Source organism: Rana temporaria, chromosome 5 (assembly GCF_905171775.1).
Source record: "Rana temporaria chromosome 5, aRanTem1.1, whole genome shotgun sequence".
In the NCBI taxonomy this organism is placed as follows: Eukaryota; Metazoa; Chordata; class Amphibia; order Anura; family Ranidae; genus Rana; species Rana temporaria.
The window spans coordinates 50,698,346-50,711,318 of NC_053493.1; the positions used below are offsets into that span (position 1 = coordinate 50,698,346).

The 12,973-nt window shown below is 42.0% G+C and overlaps 1 protein-coding gene across 1 annotated transcript; it reads left to right on the forward strand.

Moving 5' to 3' along the window:
• The first annotated feature begins 14 nt into the window (after nt 1–14).
• On the forward strand, nt 15–7,205 carry THNSL1 (threonine synthase like 1). Its single transcript, XM_040352534.1, has 2 exons — nt 15–93; nt 3,974–7,205. The coding sequence occupies exon 2, from the start codon at nt 3,992–3,994 to the stop codon at nt 6,209–6,211; it is 2,220 nt and encodes a 739-aa protein (XP_040208468.1). The 5' UTR covers nt 15–93; nt 3,974–3,991; the 3' UTR covers nt 6,212–7,205.
• The last annotated feature ends 5,768 nt before the right edge of the window (nt 7,206–12,973 follow it).

The following is a 12,973-nucleotide window of genomic DNA, read 5'->3' on the forward strand; positions in this document are numbered from 1 at the left end:
GCTGGGAAGTGTGTTGGTCCTGGGAGGAGGGGGGGAGGAGAGCTCTTGCTCTGTTGCTGTCAGTGTACAATGTAAACAGCCTGGTGTCTGCAGGTAAGGTGCACACAGCTGCCATTTTACACCTGTATATGTTCTATATGATGTCATATTACTGCAATGTGCATTAATGGTCAAGGATTTATGAGCACAGCTCTCAATATATGGACACACAGGGGGAGATTTACTAAAACTGGAGCACACAGAATCTGGTGCAGCTGTGCATTGTAGCCAATTCGGCCGGATTCACACACATGTGAATTGGATGTGGGTTTCTCCTCCTAAATAGAGCCGGTTCACACAGCTCCGGGGTGGCCGCGGCCCCCATTTAAAAAGAATCCTGTGCGTCTTTGGTTCCGATTCAGGTGCGAGTTCAGGCAGAAATGTAGACCTGATTCGCACCTGAATCATTGAACGATGATGCGCCGGACCCCATGCTGTGACCCGCAGCTGGAGATAATGTATAGTGGGGTACACGCTATAAGAAAATCAGGTGTCCGATTTTCCTAATGTTATCACAGCGAATCGGAACCGATGAAAAAATTCTCGTACAACAAAGGTTTTTTTTTTTCGTTTATTTTTTCTGATCATGTGCAGTCTTTCGTTTTCTGATGTTTTTTTTTTTTCTCATATGAAAATGGTAAACATTAAGCAAAAATCGTTCGTTCTGTTTCCGTACAATTTTATTTTTTTTTTAAACTTGTCCCTTCAGAAATTTTCATTCAGGTCGGAATTGGCTGTACACACAATGCGAAAATCGTACGAAAGTCCCTCGGATGAAAACGTTTGTCTGCTTTTCTTATAGTGTGTACGAGCCTTTGGGGTACTTTCACACTGGGGCGGCGGGTCTGTTTGCGGTAAAGCTGCGCTTTACGGCCGCTAGCGGATCGCGCTTAACCCCCGCTAGCTGCCGAAGAAAGGGTTAAAAGCGCAGTGTTGCGGTGCTGCCGAAGCTTCAGCAGCGCTGCCCTTTCATTTCAATGGGCAGGGCGTTTTACACCGCTCCCAAACTGCCCCAAAGATGCTGCTTGCAGGACTTTCTTTCCCGTCCCACAAGCGCACCGCCCCAGTGAGAAAGCACTCAGGCTCTCACACTGGGGAGGCATAAGAGGCACCTTTCATGTGCTTTTCATGTGCTTTACAGGTGCTATTTTTTTGCGCTAAAATGCCTGAAAAGTGCCTCAGTGTGAAAGTACCCTAAGGACACTGGCAGCGCTCGGACGTCGGCGGTAATGCATTCTATACATTAAGGTAAGAAACCTTCTGTACTGCAGGACCCCCCCCCCCCCCAACCTTCTTACTGTAGGTGTGATGAGGTTGAGTGTAAGGTGTACGAAGATGGGCTTAGCAACGTAAATTTCGAAAGCGTTAGTTGATTTCTTCGGTGCACATGCGCAGTAGTCAGTTGAGTATTTTGTCAGGCAAATTCCTCTTTGCACCGACGTCGGCCACCAAAGTCATGTATGACGCGTTGCGCATGTGCAGTGAATGCAGTTTGGCGATACAGCTGATTCCACATCACAGGAAATGACGCAGGTTGCACATTCTGCCAGGTTGCTCATTTTGTCAGAGCACCGGAACCGAGGGCTCCCGCGCACGTGCGCTGGAGTGACGTCATCCGGTTAACCCGGAAGAAAAACTTGGAAGATGTCAGCCCTCTCAGCAGTGACATTACAGCTGGAGGGCATCGTTCCAAGGTGAGTATTTCATAATGTGCTAGTATGCGATGCATACTAGCACATTATTCCATTGCCTTGCAGGTTTTTTTATGTAACATTAAAGTGGAGGTTCACCCAAATATTTTTTTTTAACATTAGATTGAGGCTATTTAAGGGGAGCAGAAATGGGTATTTTTTTTAAAATCAATGCCGTACTTACCGTTTTCGAGATAGATGTTCTCCCGCCGCTTCCGGGTATGGGCTGCGGGACTGGGCATTCCTATTTGATTGACAGCCTTCCGACCGTCGCATACAGCGCGTCATGAGTTTCCGAAAAGTAGCCGAACGTCGGTGCGCAGGCGCCGTATAGAGCCGCACCGACTTTCGGCAACTGGTGACGCGCTGTATGCGACCGTCGGAAGGCTGTCAATCAAATAGGAACGCCCAGTCCCGAAGATCATACCCGGAAGCGGAAGGAGAACATCTATCTCGAAAACGGTAAGTATGGCTTTGAATTTTAAAAAAATACCCGTTTCTGCTCCCCTTAATTAGCCTCAATGTAATGTTAAAAAAAATAATTTGGGTGAACTCCCACTTTAAAGGCCTACTGTGTCGATTTGGGAAGTCCGAGTTCAGCACAAAATGAATTTAAGTAGCATTAATGAACAAAATTGCAGTAACAGATAATGACTCTCTGCGTTTTCCAAACCTTATTCCACTGGGAGGAAGAGACTGTTAGAATCAATTGAAAACAGTTTCTGACTTTGCCGTTTGTTAGTTTTGGACACACTTGGCATTTCTTCAAGTAGCTATGACCTTGTAGTATTGCTAATTACTGTCTGGAAACCACTCAACCTTTCAGTCACTGTTCATCGAAAGGTGTATAATTACTTATGCTGGTGGCTGCCAAACTTTACATCTGAAGGAAAGAAACTTTATAAAGCCAGATAGGAGTTTTGAAAGACGTTGTAGCCTCCTTTAACCTAAAATGGCTAAAAGCATAGCAAATAGTCTGCCCTTAACATCTAGATTTGTAATTATTATTATACAGTACAAAGGAACCTTGGTTTACGAGTAACGCGGTTAACGAGCGTTCTGAATAACGAGCAACCTTTTTTTTTTTTTTTGTTTGCAAGTGTTGTCTCGCAAAACCAGCAGGATTCAGGCTAATGGGGTGTGCAGTACCGCATTTGGCCAGAGGTGCAAGAGCGCCGGTGACACTCGAGGCGGTTCGGAGTCGTTCCAAGCTGTTTGAAAATACTCGAAAATACTCTGTTTCCGAGTGTTCCCGAGCCTTTCTGAGGGTTTCCGAGATCAGCCGAGCTGTCCCTGAGTATTTCCTAGTCTCTCCGGCGCCCCCCTCCACCTCTGGCCTCATGTGGTATTGCATGCAATAGAAGTCAATACGGAACAAATTATCTTCGTTTCCATTGACTTCTATGGGGAAACTCACTTTGATATGCAAGTTCTTTGGATTACAAGCATTCTCCTGGAACGGATTATGCTCGTAATCCAAGGTTCCACTGTAATTATATACTACATTTACCACGCTGTATAAGATGTTTATATTCTTATTATATGTAGTCAAGTACATATCCTTTATTGTATTTTTTTTTTTCTCTCTGTATTTATTTCTAAAACTTACCGTATTTATTGGCGTATAACGCGCCCTTTTTTCCCCTTAAAATCAGGGGAAAATCGTGGGTGCGCGTTATACGCCGAACCCCGCTTTCTGAGCGCCGCTGCCGACATATACCGAGTGCAGTACACTCGGCTGGGTTCGGCCACACTCGGCTCCGCGAGCCGAGCGTGGCCGAGCCCAGCCGAGTGTACTGCACTCGGTATATGTTGGCGGCGGCGTTCAAAAACAGCGCGGAAGAAGCAGGGAGGACACCACAAGGACACCACGATGGACGCCGGGCAACTGTAAGTAACTTTTTTTTCCCTAGGATTCTCCTCTAGGTTTGGGGTGCGCGCTATACGCCGGTGCGCGCTATAGGGCAATAAATACGGTAATTATATATATTTTTTTTAAATATGCATCCAGGTTTTGACACAGAGGTTGCAACACGAGTCTCTAGTAAGAAATGGAAAGGAGAATTGGTTGCATTATCAATGCAATGACCAGAATCTTTTTTGCATTGCATAAAAATATATCTTAATATTTTCTTGCCACAAGTATGTTTTTGTATATTTTTACTTGCCATTGAAGTTGTATTTTCAAACTGTACATTACCATGTGCCTAATATATTTGTTTTCTTTTTAAATGTGTTAACAGATTTCACATCAAGTTAACATGTTTACCAAGTCAATGGCAGGTGCCCGCCTTTTTAACCAACATTCCAGGAATACGATGTTTCACATTCTATTTTCAAAGCCAGCAGTGCATTCCAGAGTGCTGAAATTATGGCGTTCCACCCTCAGTTCCCTTGTAGGAGAAAATAATCTTATCTTGATGGGTCCTCCAGGGTCCGGGAAGACCTCAGTTGGTAGAATTCTTGGCCACAAGCTGGGTTGTCCTGTTATAGACGTGGATGACGATGTCCTTGAAAAAGACTGGAACATGAGTGTGTCCAATAAATTGCAGGAAGTTGGCGATGAGCAGTTTTTAGAAGAGGAAGGAAAAGCCCTTTTAAAGTTTTCAGCATCTGGAAGTGTGATTTCCCTTACGGGCTCCAACCCTCTTCACACTAGCAGCATGGAACACACAAAGAAAAATGGCTTAGTTGTTTATCTTGATGTCAATTCACAGGATATAATTGAGAGGCTCGAAGGAATGAAAGTGGATCGTATTATTGGGCAAAAGTCCGGAGCTAGAATTGGCGACATACTTCAGAAAAGGAAGCATTTTTATAAAAAGTGGCATGATGTGCGTGTACTCTGCCAGAGGGGCGATACTGTAGAGGTTTTGGCTGAAAAAGTAATTGATGCAGTAAAAAAATATCAGAATGTAGACTCTGATATTTTTGTTTCTACAAGATCCCAAAGCTGTGAAGCTGAAATGAGCCAAGACAAAGCAAAATTCTTTAGTGACGTTGTCATAGAGGGTTTAGCTGCTGATGGTGGACTCTACGTTCCCAAGAATGGTCTACCAAAGCTTACTGCTGGCGAGTGGGAAAGATTGGTTAAGTCGACTTATGCTGAAAGGGCACAGATAATACTGGAAAGATGCATCCATCCAATTGATGTTCCACCTGTTGTTTTAGGAGAAATGATTGAAAAGGCATATGGTGAAAATTTTGCTTGTAGCAAAATTGCCCCCATCAGGCATTTGTCTGGCAATCAGTTCATTCTTGAACTCTTTCACGGACCAACTGCTTCTTTCAAAGACTTGGCCTTGCAGTTTATGCCTCACTTGTTTGCTTATTGCGTCCCCAAAACATGTAACTATCTAGTTCTTGTGGCTACTTCTGGAGACACAGGTAGTGCGGTTCTGGATGGGTTTAGCCGCCTCAGTGACCTTGACAGGCGAAGGATGGCCGTCTTCTGTCTTTACCCTGAAAATGGAATAAGCCAGATACAAAAGTCACAAATAATTGCTTGTCAAGGAGATAATGGGTTTGCACTGGGAGTGAAATCTGATTTTGATTTCTGTCAGACTGCAATAAAAGAAATCTGCACCAATCCTGATTACACCGGCTATCTTACAGCTGAATACGGAACTACTCTGAGTACTGCCAATTCTATCAACTGGGCCAGGCTGCTACCTCAAGTTGTTTACCACGCTTCCGCTTATCTTGATCTAGTCAGTCAAGGTGTCATAACTTTTGGGAACCCAGTTGATGTATGTATTCCCACCGGTAACTTTGGCAACATACTTGCTGCCATTTGCGCAAAACATATGGGAATACCCATTCGAAAATTCATCTGTGCCTCCAATCAAAACCACATTTTAACCGATTTTATCAAAACCGGATGTTATGACCTCAGGGGTCAGAAATTACTGCCATCCCATTCGCCAGCAATTGATATTCTTAAATCCTCCAACTTAGAGAGGTATTTACATCTCATCTCTGACCAGGATGGTGAGCTTGTTAAAAAACTCTACAGTGAGTTACAAAGTCAAGGTCATTTTCGGCTGCCGGAAAATTTATTTAAAAATCTCCAGAATGATATTATTGGCAGCTGGTGTTCTGAGGCAGACTGCTTGTCCGCAATCCGCTCTGTACATAGTAAAAGCGGATATATCATGGACACACACACAGCAGTTGCCAAAGTTGTGGCCGACAGGGTGCAAGACCGTACTTGTCCAGTTATCATCTCATGTACAGCTCATTATTCTAAGTTTGCACCTGTTATTTTGCAAGCTTTGAGGATTGAAGAAATTAAGCAAAGCCCATTAAGCCAGCTCCATGTGTTAAATTCCTTCCGTCCCTTGCCTCCTGCTCACAAGGCACTCTCAACAAAGCTTAAAGACCAAGAGTCTCATAAGAGCCGTGTTTGTGAGGCTGATGCAAACTGCATCATGGGCCACATTGAAAATTACCTTCAAAAACAATTCTTGAGGGCTTACTAGCAGTTGTGGCAGCTATAATCTTTCCCTGCAAAAACAATCTCCTTGAAAATCCAGACATTAGATAAAGTAGAAAAACAAACTGTAGCCAAAGAGCTTCCACTTGAGCAGATTACGAAAATATTTCAGGAAAGCTTTTTCAATGCTAATTTGCAAACGGAAAGACCTTCACTCGATCAAGCTAAAATTAGTTTGAGAGAATGACTAATGTAACGTGTTTGGGTCGGAAGGCATTGTGAGTTGTAGGAAAACAAGTCATGTCTCCAAACGCTGCCAGAGGATGATGACAAAATTGATGGTGTTTCCTTTAGGGTCTGTTATGTTGCTATGATCGCAGTCCATGGACTGTGCTGAATGCGTAATCCGGATTTAAATGGTATGAATGACACCACACCCTTATAACGTTCATTTATAGAAATTGCTATTTCAGATGGGTTACTAGTGGCAAAAGCTTGTTCGTTATTTGATTGCTATATTTGAACAGCAAATGGAGGGCGATCATAACTAAACTGATGGCGTTTGGACCAATGCAGATAAATAGCCCTATAAAATTATTTTAGGGGTAATTGGATAAATGTCACTCAAAACTGATTTCTCTATTCTGAGAATATTGTGGCAGTACAATGCTGTTTTGAGATTTTGCTGCTATTCCTTGACCTTTTACAGGAACTTCCTCTGTGATCACTTTTTAGCTAACCTACTGTTGTCACTGCCTTTTCCATGGGAAAAAAATGTAAAAATTATAACCTTCAGTGTCTTTTTGGTTGCTCTTGGATATGCTAATACAGACTTAGATAGGCAAGGTCAAGTGCAACCTCTTGCCAGCCTCAGTTTTTTCAGATAAACTTATTTGCCACTTAAATATTTAATGGGGTTGATTTACTAAAGGAATAAAAACTGTTCACTTTACAAAGTTTACATAGGAATCTTAAAGGGGTTGTAAACCATCAGTTTTTTTCACCTTAATGCAGCCTATGCATTATTATATGACACTTCCCCCCCCCCCCCCCCCGTTTTACTTACCTGAGCCCTGGAAAGTCCCGCGTCGAGAACACACTGTTTTTTTTTTTTTTTTTTTTTTTTAACCAGGGTTCTCGGCTCTTCATTGGATAGATTGATAGCAGGATAGCCATTGGCTCCCGCTGCTGTCAATCAAATCCAATAACGTGGGCACCAGAGGGTGGGGCCGAGTCCTGTACTCGGCGGCTATGGGCACCGAATGCAGGACTGAGGAGCGTGCCTGTAAAGCAACCCCCTTGGGTTGGGGGGGGTATCTGAAGCGTGGAGGAGCCGAGAGAGATGCAGAGGGACCCCAGAAAACGGCATACGGGGGCAACTCTGTGCAAAACGAGCTGCACAGTGGAGGTAAGTATGACATGTTTGTTGTTGTTGTTTTTTTTTTTTTTAAATATAACTTAGTGTCACTTTAATTTAGCTTAGTAAATAGTGAAGCTCTGTTCACTTCAAACATTCAATCGAGTACAAATTATTTCTTCCCTTACACATGATTGGGAGTTCATATTGAAAAAGCTTCACCTTTTATTTGTTAAATTATTTGGGCACTTTTTAAAGTATTTCCCTTGGTAAGTGAATAGCGTCAATTTTTTTAGTAAAAACGCAATGCATTTTTATGCTTCTGGTATTACATTTCAATATGCTAAGACAGACTTTGGGAAGTAAAGTCAAAGGCCGACCAGCCCACATCTTGCGCTTTGTTTTTATCTTTGAACGTGTTTGGTGTGATAGGTAACCATTAGTTCCAAGAGGGTCAGTTTAGAACTTGACTTGGATTTAAAAAAATGTTTCCATACCGGCTCCTTGGGTTTTGAGGTCAAGGGAAGTTTGATGACATTTAAAGGAACATGCAGGCACATAAGGATGTAGTTTTGTTTTATTGTTTAATGTTGCAGCTTACTGTATGTTTTTGGTTCTGCAGAATGACTAAGTGTGAAGTGCATATAGACATTTATTATACGTATTATTTATATAGCACCATCAATTTACGTAGCACATTACATATAAATATTGTACATTAGATGACTATTGTCTTAGGCTGATGTCAGATGGGTGATTTTGTAGCAGAGATTACTTGCTGCTACAAATCACTAAAGCCAACAATGCAACTAGAGATTTAATTTCAATTTAGTAGCTGGAACTGGTGCTTACAGCATTGGTTGTGCTTTTTTACAAATCGTTCTCCTATAGAAATTTGAGCAACATTCCATAGAGATGCATTGTGAGTGATTGTCGCTAGCCATTTTGCGGTCAACATGAGACACTGCTGAATGAGTTGCTGAATGCCAAAGCATAATTGATTTAAAAATGTAAAAGTTGGAAATCCCCCTAGTCAAGTAGGAGCACTAAACACAAGAGTTTGAATGTCAAAGTTTTAAATTTGTATCCTTTTATGAGCTCTATATTCTTTAAGGGGTCTTAAGATGTCCACTTCTTCAGGGCCCAGAGGTCTGGAGGAACGCCCAGAACTGCTGTGATAGGGACAGATAATGTTTATCACTATAAGGTGTACAATATAGCTGACTAGTAACAAACCCCCCCCCCCCCCCCCCCCGAAATGTAATTTCCTGTTTGTGTGATTGGTTCAATGATTTTCTCAGAAGTCTGCACTAAGATACAAGTTAGATTTTAGACATCCCCTGCAACAAAAATGTAATTTGTGGTAATATGCACCTAAAGGAATGCAGACACCTACAATTTTACTCTGCAAGTGCATCAGCTGATTAATAATAAAAAAGTCACTCTAAATTCAGAAAAAAAGTATTTAAAGATATATAAGACCAGGGGTCTCCAAACATTCTAAACAAAGGGCCGGTTTATTGTCCTTCAGACGCTAGGAGGGCCGGACTATGGCCAGCGGGAGTGGAAATTTTGCTGGCATCAGTGGGAGTAAGCATTGCCTAATTTGGTATTAGGGGCAGCAATAGTGCCCAGTCCTTGGTATCATAGGGAGGAATAGTACCCCATTTTTGGTGTCAGTGGGAGAAATGGTTCCCCATTGTTGGTGGCAGAATAGTGTCTTTTATCAGTGGAAGGAATAGTCCCCATAGGGCCAGAAAAAGGCAAGCAGAGGGCCACATCCGGCCCTCGGGCCGCACTTTGGAGACCACTGTACAAGATCAAATGGATTAAGAAACAGAAACAGGTAAGAATCTGCAACAAAGTCTGTTAAAATCCTTTTAATGTACATTCAACACCCAGACAGGTTTTTTCTCAACAAAAGTTGGGTTTATTAGGGGTACTCACCAAGGCCGAGATGCTGAGAGCGGCTCCCCTTGCAGCTAGGCACACTCCACCCCTGGAGATGATACAGAGGGTAAAGGGCACAAAGAGCCACGAGTCACCAGCAGGCTACGTAGAACTGGAGTGATGATCGCTGGGAAAGCTGGTACACCATGCTGTGGTCGGCTTGACACCAGTCTGGAGTAAGAAGCCCGGCTGGAGCTCAAACCTAGCAGTTCTGGAAGAAGAGACTGTATAGAAGTCCTTGCGGGAAGCCAGGGGTCAAACACAGATGATCAAGTAGAAGAAAGTCCTTGGAAATAGCCAAGGTCATACACAGGGGGTCAGGCAGAAGAGACAAGAGAAAGTCCTTAAAACAAGCAGAAGGTCAAACACAGGAGGCAGGCAGAGTAGAGAAGTCCTTAGGCAAGCCGGGGTCAAAGTACTGGAGAGGATCAGAGCAGGTCAGGGTCAATCTGGGTCACAATGGGTAATCACAAGATAGCAGAGTACCGAAGCAGGAACACAGGAAGCTAAAAGATAAACCAGCAATTAACCATAGGATTGAGCAGCCTTTTATAGGCCAGCAAGGGGACTTACGTTAGGTGCGCTTCAATGCGCATGCGCCGGGCCACTGTATCGCGCACCCGCATTCGCTGGTGTGCCATTCTACCGCGCATGCGTGCAGGAAAGTTCCGATACTGGCAAGTCCGTCTTCTGTTACTTCTCTGACAGAGTTACTCTTTAAGACCACCAAAACACATTGGAACATTTTTGTTAAAGAATTAGAGCAAATAAAAGGATGAATCTTAACATTTTGACTTCAGACCTCTTGTGGTTGGCTCTTTTACACTTTATGCTGAACTTGCTCCGGGTCAGTTACTCAAAGTAATAGACAGCCAGGCAACTAGCATTCTTGGAGGGAGAGATCAGCAATGACAATCCCCATACTTCTGTGAGCAAAGGTTTCCTTTAGGCCTGGTTCACATCACTGCGATTTAAATTATGACAATGGAAATCGCATCATTCTCTATGTTGCTCGTTCATATCAATGCAGCACAGTGCCTTTTATGAAAAAGATCCAGTGCTACTTTGGTGCCACAGACTCCAATGGAAGTTCGCCAAAAATGCATGTATATGCGTTTTTCACACATTTTTGCAGGTTGTTAAAGAGCTGGCACCCGCCAGCGCCCTAACAACCATGACTCCACACTGCTGTCAACTAAATGTAAACAAAAGAGCTCATCAGTAAAAATAAGAAAATTATGCAGAGTCCCCCACAATCCATACCAGGCGCTTCAAATCTGGTGTGGATCCAAGCTTGCAGCCTGAACTATACCAGGCCACATACCCTCACGATGGGGACCCCCCCCCGGCAAAGCACTTTGTCCCCATGTTGTCAAGGACAAGGGCCAGCACGGTGGGGGGTCTACAGGTGGCAAGGCTTATCAGAATCTGGAAGTCTGGAAAAATAAAGGGGGTGCTCTATGCAATACCACTGCATGGAGCAGGTAACTGTACACTTATACTGTAACATTTTTATTATTTTAAATAATACAAAAATAATAATTGACTTTTTACAATCACTTTAACAGTTTTTTTTGTGAACGCGTTTACATTAATAGTAAATATAGGGTATAAAACATAACGTTCAAAGAGTTAGACCTTTAAAAATTTAACAAAATTAAACCTGGGCTATTATAGTTTCACTTTAAATGTAAGAACATGCTACATAAGAAACCGAGAAAACTGTTTTTTCTTTTTTTTTTTTTATCCTGTGCCTTATTAAAGCATATTGCATTTCCCTGTTGCTTATTAAATAAAGGTTATTTCCCTTTTGTGATATAAAGATCATTGTATTGTCTGACTGTACTGTAACATGCAAAGAAAAAAAGTCATTAGAGATTGGTTTTGTGTTTTGCTTTCTTTGTAAGTGGTTTACTGCTACATCTGTAACCATGAAAATATCACTTGAGGCCATGTAAAATTTCTTTTTTGAATTCAAGTGACCTCTGGTGGCTTCATCAGGTAAGTGCAACTGAAGGCGTACACTGAAAAACGTTTTTAGAGGAAGCCTCTACTAAGAAAATATTGTAGGCTGAGTTTTGAAAACTCTACTTGCCTGGCTATTATCATGCTGCTTTAAAGACTTCAAAAATCATTGAACCATAACAAGTAGATCTGGAATTCCGAGCCCTGACTTCACTAACTGAATGTCTGTTCTGGGTTATTTACTCCAAAACAGTGAAGCCAAAAACTGCCAGGCAACTTGCATTTTCAGAAGGATTGCAGTGTAAACCTCAATTTTCCTCTCTGTAGTATTCTTGTTTGTATAACATCTGGACTTGGATATAGTGTCGTTGAAGTTAACCACTTAAAGTGGTAGTAAACGCTCTTCTAAAAAAAACAAAGAGCAATAACGGAGTTCTAGAGCAGAGCTAGAGGTCTCTCTTGTCATAAATGCCCCACTTCCCCTCTATCTCAGCGGGTAATGCAATTTGAGCCACGCATGCACAGCTCAGGCCTCACTATGTGTGCCGTGGCAAAGTGACTCCCTTACGCAGTGCAAACTAGTACAATTTGACTAAAACCTGCAAGTGGACACTTTTTATTTTCTTAAGGAGACTTTACTACTGCTTTTAAAGTTATCTTAATATTAAGTTAAAGTTAACAGCTAATTGTAAAAAAAAATTAATAGATTTTTGCCTTCATTTTATTAGGCACAGTGGTACACTTAATAAAACAATAGTGGAGCGCTCTAGTGCTCATAAAGTACATGCAATTTGTACATCAACAGTCCATAAAGTGAAGGAAGCAAAATTAAGTGATTAAAAAAAAAGTCCAAAAAGCATAAGAGAGCGGAAGGCGCCTGGAGAAGAAACTCCACTAAAGAAAACCACGAAAAATATAAATTAATCACTAAAAGATACCACAAGGAAATTTTCAAAGCAAAAAAAAAGCATTTTTCAAATGCTCTTGCAAGAGCCCGAAATCGCCCCCGAAGGCTCTTCAACATAGTCTCTCAAACCATGAACCCAGCCTACCTAGAAGCTCTGAAAAATGAAACACAAGAGTTCTGCAACGAATTATCTGATTTTTTTCATCAATAAAATTGAAAAAATTTGTGAAACAATTCAGCAAAATCAAATCACTAACTTTACCCCCACTAATCAAAAAGAAAATACAAATATTCTTCGATCCAAAAAATTTATAATAGCGCCAATCTCCATCGATACCACTAAAAAAATCATCGGAAGTCTCCGAGATAGTACATCCCCCAATGACATCATTCCCACAAATGTGGTAAACAATGTCCCGATATTTTGGCACCCGCAATCACTCACCTCATAAACCAATCATTCAAAAAAGGCATAGTTCCGACCCCCTTAAAGCAAGGTATAATTAAACCCCTTCTAAAAAAATAAAATTCAGACCCCAAAGATCCAAACAATCGGCGACCGATAAGCTCACTCAACATCTTTTCCAAGGTTATGGAAAAGGTAGTAGTACAACAACTACAACACCATT